This window comes from Alosa alosa, chromosome 15 (assembly GCF_017589495.1).
Source record: "Alosa alosa isolate M-15738 ecotype Scorff River chromosome 15, AALO_Geno_1.1, whole genome shotgun sequence".
Taxonomy (NCBI): Eukaryota; Metazoa; Chordata; class Actinopteri; order Clupeiformes; family Clupeidae; genus Alosa; species Alosa alosa.
In genome coordinates, this window is record NC_063203.1 from 13785168 (window position 1) to 13793002 (window position 7835).

General features: G+C 50.2%; 1 protein-coding gene across 1 annotated transcript in view; it reads left to right on the forward strand.

Annotated features, from left to right (window-relative positions):
* LOC125308140 (cytoplasmic dynein 2 heavy chain 1) overlaps positions 1-7835 on the forward strand; it is a 196416-nt gene that overhangs the window by 85271 nt on the left and 103310 nt on the right. The window contains 2 exon segments of the mRNA XM_048264438.1: positions 2522-2665; positions 5826-5915. Of these exon segments, the coding sequence (XP_048120395.1) occupies positions 2522-2665; positions 5826-5915 (234 nt within the window).

Here is a 7835-nt window from a genome sequence, read left to right on the forward strand (position 1 = left end):
GGCAGCTTTGAAAAGTGATGGGATGGCTGCTTGCTCCAGAGAGGTGTTGAAAATGTCTGTAAAACATCCTTCAGCTCTGCACAGTCCTTCAACACTGTTGTCTGGGCCAGCTGCTTTATGTGGGTTAATGGTGGCTAGTGTCCTCTTCACACTGGCAGAGGACAGGTACAGGGGTTGGTCGGTGGGGGTTTCTGTGGGTGAGTGTCATTTTGTGCTTCAAAAACAGGCTTAAAACACTGTTCAGGTCATTTAGCAGAGAGGTGTTGTTCTCACAGCTCCGTGGCGCAGGCTTGTAGTCAGTGATGGCCTGTATGCCCTGCCACAGGCTCTGTGCGTCTCTGCTGTCTTTGAAGTGTGTTATTTTGTCTGTGTAATCCTTTTTTGCCTTCCTGATGCCCTGGGACAGGTTAGCCCTTGCTGTTCTTAGGCCAGCTACATCTCCAGCTCTGAAGGCTCTGGCCCTCAGCAGTCTGTGGACGTCTCCTGTCAGCCATGGCTTCTGGTTGGCCCGAGTGGTGATGTGTTTTATTTCTGTAACATTGATGCATTTGGTGATGTAGGAGGTCACAATGTCTGTGTATTCCTCAATGTCAATGTGGTTGTTGTGGGTGGCAGCTGTTTTGAAAATATCCCAGTCTGTTGTTTCAAAGCAGTCCTGAAGTTGTGAGACGGCCCCCTTCGTGTGTGTGTGTGTGTGTGTGTGTGTGTGTGTGTGTGTGTGTGTGTGTGTGATGGAACTATTAAAGCACCTCTCTGTTGTTGACAGGGGTGCTGCTAGAGGAGAGGGCGTTAGGATGATTCTAAGGGACCAGCACTGACAGGGGGCCCCCAGAGAACCACATTTTCAGGGGCCCCAGAATTATTGTCTGTCATAGGGCCCACATTTTCTAGCAGCGCCCCTGGTTGTGGGAGTTAAGGTGCTGTGTTTATGTGGAAGCATTGCGAATGTTGAAGGGGAGGAAAGGAGAGGAGAAGAGAGAAGAGAGGAGAGGAGAGGAGAGGAGAGGGGGGAGAGGGGAGGGAGGGAGAGGAGGAGAGGGAGGGAGGAGGGGGAGAGAGGAGAGGTGAGGGGAGAGGGAGGGAGAGGAGAGGAGAGGAAAGGATAGGAGCGAGGTGGAGAATGCTAGAAAGACACGCTCAGAGGAAAGGGAGAACCAAAGAGTTATCTGGTTAAATGAATACTTTTGGGGAATGGATGCATACAGTAGGTGGCTGCTCAGAGGCATCCACACAAAGAAGGCAGTTTCTCACACCCTCTAGCCCACTGAGCACACAGATACACACACACACACACACACACACACACACACACACACACACACACACACACACACACACACATGCACTGTGTCAGTGCCCCTGCGGCATTTATATCAAAGCTGGCGCTGGCTTTGTTCTTACACGTGCACGGCACGCACACACACACACACACACACACACACACACACACACACACACACACACACACACACACACACACACACACACACACATCTAGGGTGTTATTTTGAGGTGAGAAGAGGAACAGACACACCACTCTCACTGAGGAATTTGACTGACAGTTGCCATGGCTACACGACGCACCTTCCTCTCTCTCCTCCCCTCCCTTCCCCTCTCCACTCCCAGTGCTTGCAAATGTTCAACACATAACGACTCACAGGGTGCACACATGCTGCACAAGACACATTCTGGTCACACACTCACAGTCCCCACAACCCTATCAGTTGATAGACATCTCCTGCAGGGCTTCCCTTTGACTGCTTTTTGTCAGTGCTGTGTGTGTGTGTGTGTGTGTGTGTGTGTGTGTGTGTGTGTGTGTGTGTGTGTGTGTGTGTGTGTGTGTGTGTGTGCTTGCGTAACTGTGTGTGTGTGTGTGTGTGAGTGTGGCAGACACAGAGGCCTTTGGTCAGCTCTATTGAAGAGAGTGTGGCAGTCAGATGCCTCTTACTGAGGGGGAGGAGATAGCGGCCCCTTATCTCACACACGCGTCAGATAGCACTGCTTGCCTTATCAGCATGCCCACACACACACACACACACACACACACACACACACACACACACACACACACACACACACACACACACACACACACACACACACAGAGACACACAGAGACATGCAGATCAGACGCGCAATTTGTCCATTTCCTGATTTCATTTCCTTCCGATACTGTTCACTAGGCTTTGCCACTGCCAGTGTGACCTCGTTTGTTTTGATTCCGCCTTGGATTTTGTTTGCGTTTCTGGCTGGATGATGTGATCAAAGCCTGTGTCTTGCTTTTTTGTTTGTGTGTGTATGTGCATGGCGTGTGTGTGTGTGTGTGTGTGTGTGTGTGTGTGTGTGTGTGTGTCGTGAGTGTGAGAGACTTCATATCATATTCATCAGCTGTGCAAATAGAGCCCTCAAGGGGGCAGTGTGACATCAGACCTGACTCCCTGACTCTCTCCCTCCCTCTCTCCCTCCATCCCCCTCTCTCTCTCTCCATATCCTCCTCTCTTCCTGCTTCTCCCACATGCAGGAGCGGGATGCGTATCTGCCACTGGCCGAGAGCGCCAGCAAGATGTACTTCGTCATCACGGACCTGTCCAAGATCAACAACATGTACCGCTTCAGCCTGGCCTCTTTCCTCCGCATCTTCCAGAGAGCCCTCCAGAGCAAGCAGGTAACGCCACCTCCCCAACCCAGTTGAGAAGCCACTCTGATGGGGCGACCTGTCTGCCTGGGTGTGCGATATCTATCTATCTATAAACCTGTCTGAAAGGGGACACCGGTGGGAGCAGTCGCTTTGAAGGTCACCCTTTGACCACACACATGGAGACATGGAGGTGTATGCACTGTGAACTGTGCACTGGCAGTATATATAGCACAACACACACACACACACACACACACACACACACACACACACACACACACACACACACACACACACAACACAAACACAGTTTCTTTTCCTTTGAGTGAGAGTGAGGGGTTGTCATTGGCACTGCAGAGGTTTTTTTGGTACAGAGAAGCATGGCATGGTTTTGTGCCATCTGAGTGTCTCTGTACAGAATCCACAGCAGTCCCTCTCCTGGGATCTGACAGCATTTCCCAGGCTTGTCCATCCCTTCCTCTCACAACTGGCCTGTCAGCTAGCCACACTCAGAACGCCGGCATTTCACCGAGAATTTCCACCTTTTTGAGATGGACCACATTTATAGTAGTCAGTTTGTCAGCAGTAAGGCCATACAATTCATTTCTGGTCAGTAAGGAAACACAGTGTACACTTGTCACTAGAATGTCTATGGTAGTAGTAATAATACACATCGACCATAGCAGTTATATCAGTGAGACAGTTTGCAATGCAGATCCCAAGCCTTCCTTCATGCTATAGCCTCACTAATATGGTTTAATGTTGAGAGGAATGTATGGGTTCATCTTGTAAAGTGGAAGTTTTCCTCAGTATGCCCAAGGCTGTGCTCAGCAGGGCAGTGTGGTGGTCAGGCCCCGAGCAGACTGGGGGAACTCAACTGGGCAGTGGGCTTCTTCCATCCTGTTTCATGTGCAGAGACAAACTGCACCGCTGCAGCTGTTGCCCACCAAAGGGCCTTTCCACTAGGGACATGTCCCTCACCTTCCTCACCTCCATTTCTCTCTCTCTCTCTCTCTCTCTCTCTCTCTCTCTCTCTCTCTCTCTCTCTCTTTACTCTTCTTTAACGTCCCCCTTAATTGCCCCGTGGGCTCCAGGGAGACCCAGAGCCAGGGTAGTACTGGCACACATGTCGTCCAGATTGGGCCTTTGATTGCAGGGTAATGAGAGCCGCGGAGAGCCCCTCCGCTCCTGGTCCCACTCTTTTGAAATGCTGATCAGACGCACTGGTCTCTGGTGACGGGAGAGCCCCGCCACCATTTCTCCCAGATTAGCTGGGAATTTTATTCATTTTTTTTCCCGCCTTTTTGTCACGGCGAGGCGGCCGACTGCTCGGTGGCTTTCTCGCTTGGCACTGGCGTGGTGGGAAGCCTTGTGGGATTGTGGGAGTTTAGTGGCTCTGAGCTTAGCGTACTGCGTGAGGTCAGGAGGAGTACGATGGGTGAGCTAGAGCAGAGATCTGACTGGCAGAGAGTGTGTGTGTGTGTGTGTGTGTGTGTGTGTGTGTGTGTGTGTGTGTGTGTGTGTGTGTGTGTGTGTGTGTGTGTGTGTGTGTGTGAGAGAGAGAGAGAAATATGCCAATGACTAGGTGTGTGTACATACTTGAGTGTGTATGCACCTGATCACATATTAAATCTATGGGAGAGTTGACAGTGTAAGTGTGTGTGTGTAATGTGTTGTGTATCTACTGGATTATCACCTTGGGTTCTATACAAACGCACACAGACACACACACACACACACCAAGTGACTGTGTGTGTGAAATATAGTGAAGTGTGTGGTCAGTCTGTGTGGTCTGGTCTCCTGGCAGCAGGGTGTTGGCAGCAGTGGAGGGGCTTTTAATGGAGAGGTAGATCTCACCCCCCCTGACCCCACTCTCCTCTTCAAGTGCTGCTTTGATTTACCATCACACACACACACACACACACACACACACACACACACACACACACACACACACACACACACACACACACACACACACACACACACACACTCAGGGAACAGTACATATCTGGTGCGGTGACCCTGGACCTAGCCTGATGTTCTCACGACTCCCTGAGAGCAGAGAAAGCACACACACAAAGACACACAAAAGATTAAAAAGCCCAATGGAAGTGATATGGAAGTGATGGCTCCCCATGAAAGCTCAGAGTCTGCCTTTAAAATTGGTGTAATAACAATACCTGTATCCATCTCCGCCTGCATGAAGAGAGAGACGGACAGAGGAGATGAGGAGGGACCACAGGCCCCGTAGGGGACAGAGACTAATGACATGGCCGACTGAAACCCAGAGAGTGGGGATTGGGGGAAGAAAAAGAAGGGATAGAGTGAGAGAAGGAGGAGACGTGTTTTTCTCTCTCTCCCTCGATTCCCTTCTTCACTCTTTCACTCTCTCCTTTGTTTCCACTCTTTCGCTCTCATCAGCTCTCTCTCCTAGTCCTCCTTTTTCATCCATCTCCATTCTTTTCTCTTTTTCCCTTTATGTTCTCTCTCTCTCTTGCCCTCTCTCGCCCCTCACCTCTCCTCTCCTCTTCTTTGTACTCCACTTTCCTCCCAGCCTCTCCTCCTCTCCTTCTGTCCTGCTCTCTCTCTCTCTCTCTCCCTCTCCCTCTCTCTCTCTCTCAGTAGGAGGCTGCTCAACTCAGCAGTAATTGGACTTAGTTCTCTTGTCATGGTGACGACTCTATCCCAAAGCACCTCGGACGCCTTGAAGTGTGCACCTGCTGACGGACAGGACACTTCAAGGGCGCGTCGCTTCTCGAACAGTGCCCGCATTGGTCTCATCACACACACACACACACACACACACACACACACACAACACACACACGCACTGCCATCTAGGGAGGTTCAAAGGAGTCTCTGTGCTGTGGTGCTGTCTTTGATGAAGATGGTGGCTGTTACTGGACATTAGGGTGGCTGCTAATAGAGACACAAGAAGGGGATGAGAGAGAGAGAGAGAGAGAGAGAGAGAGAGAGAGAGAGAGAGAGAGAGAGAGAGGAGAGAGAGAGAGAGAGAGAGATAAAGAGAGAGAGAGAGAGAGATAGAGAGAGATATAGAGAGAGAGAGAGAGAGAGAGAGAGAGAGAGAGAGAGAGAGCGCGAGCTTGACATAAAGAACTTGACAAAGAGAGGAAGTGTGTGTGTGTGCGTGTGTCTGACCAGTCTCTTCTGGATTGTCCTACAGGAGTGTGAGAACACTGAGGCACGTATAGCCTCGCTGGAGGCCTCCCTGAAGAGCATGGTGTATGAGTACGTCTGCCGCTCCCTCTTCAAGGTAAGGACAGTACATCAACACACAAGCACACACATATTCTGACACTCTCTCTTGCTCTCTCTCTCACACACACATACACACACACTCTTTTCATCTATTAGCACCTTTATAGTATGTTTTCAACTCATCTAACCTTATATAATTTTGTCTAACACACACACACACACACACACACACACACAGCACAACGCTGGCATGCTGTGTTCGACATGACTGTCTCCTTGTCCAGTGGTTGGTAATGAGATTAGTGGGCCTGTAGTGGTCAGTAGATAATGATTTCCTACGTAACACAGAGCAGGCTAATGATTTCAGCTCAGACTGTCTGATCCTGAACCTCATCAGCCTCATCACTACACATGTGCACACACACACACACACACACATGCACACATGCATATACATATACACACACACACACACATATATACACACACATATATATATATATACACACACACACACACACAAACACACACACACACAGGCAAGTTGTTTGTGCAGTGCACCACACATGTACACATACATACAGTATGCATGCACACACTCAAGAGAGAGAATGGATTTCCATGATTACAGGGCAGAGTGCATGATGCGTTGGCGGTCCCGCGTTCCACTCTCATCACGCGTGTCACCAGATTGACGCCGGCCCCCGGCGGCCTGATTTGCCCCACCTCTCCACCGCACACATTTACTCTCCTTTGTAGCGCCGACCTGCCCCTGCCGCCGCAATTCATCCCTCACACCCACCCCCCCCCCCCACCCCCGCGTGTCATTCCACGTTATGCCTCCGAGTGCGACATGCATGATTTATGAATTTCATTTTGGGGAGCAGGAGGCCACTGACACAGGGAAGTGATATGTGTGTGTGTGTGTAGCAGACAGACACCCCTCCCATTCACACACTGAACACCTGACTCGTCGTGGTCGCCTGTTAGCCCTTTTTTCACTCCGAGATACTTTCCTGATTGGGCCACGCATGCTGGAAATGAGGTCTCTGTCAGTGCATTGACTGGGGGAGTGTGGGTGGAGGTGGGATTCCCAGTGGTCCATTGGCAGTCGGGTTTGATCAGTGGATGTGGCCTCCAGGGCTATTTGCTGACACCGACTTGGCTTTTGTCAACCGGAGCCAAGCTGAGAGCAACCGCGGCTTGACGTGGAGTCATTTAGTTCAAATGAAAGAGTTTTTCTGTAGCTTAGGAGAGGTATTTTTCCTCCTTCTGTCTGTTCTCTCACTCTCTCCATTTATTTCTCCTTCTCTCTCTCTCGCTCTCTCTCTCCCTCTCTCTCTCTCTCTCTCTCTCACTCTCTCTCTCAGAGTGGCAGTCTGCCATCCTGTCACCAGAGAGAGATTGATATTTTTCTGTCTTTTTTTTTCTTTTTCTCAGAGTTCCCCGTGTTCCTCTGTAACAGTGCACAGACATAAAGGGGTGTGTGTGTGTGTGTGTGTGTGTGATGTGTCTTGCGCGCTTTGAACCTGGAAACAGGTTGGCGTCTGGCAGGCTGTCTGTACGCCGCTGTCTGTATGGCGCGGGGCTCACTGCAGCTCGGCGTTTTAGCGGATTTGCAGATGTGAGGCGTATTTGATTGCTTCACTCCCCCCCATTAGTGCCCGAGATGACAAACATGACAAACAGCGGTGAACTTCCCCCTCTCTCTTCTCTTTGTGTGTGTGTGTGTGTGTGTGTGTGTGTGTGTGTGTGTGTGTGTGTGTGTGTGTGTGTGTGTGTGTGTTTCAGATGCGCTGTGTGTAAGTCAGTGCAATAGAGCTGTCAATAAGACTGGCACCCACACATAGTCACACAAAGGATTTACTCCCACACACACACACACACACACACACATGCACAAACACACATAAATCTCAAATCTGATAATAATTAATGGGTGTGTATACTAGTTGAACAAACAGACAGACGCGCA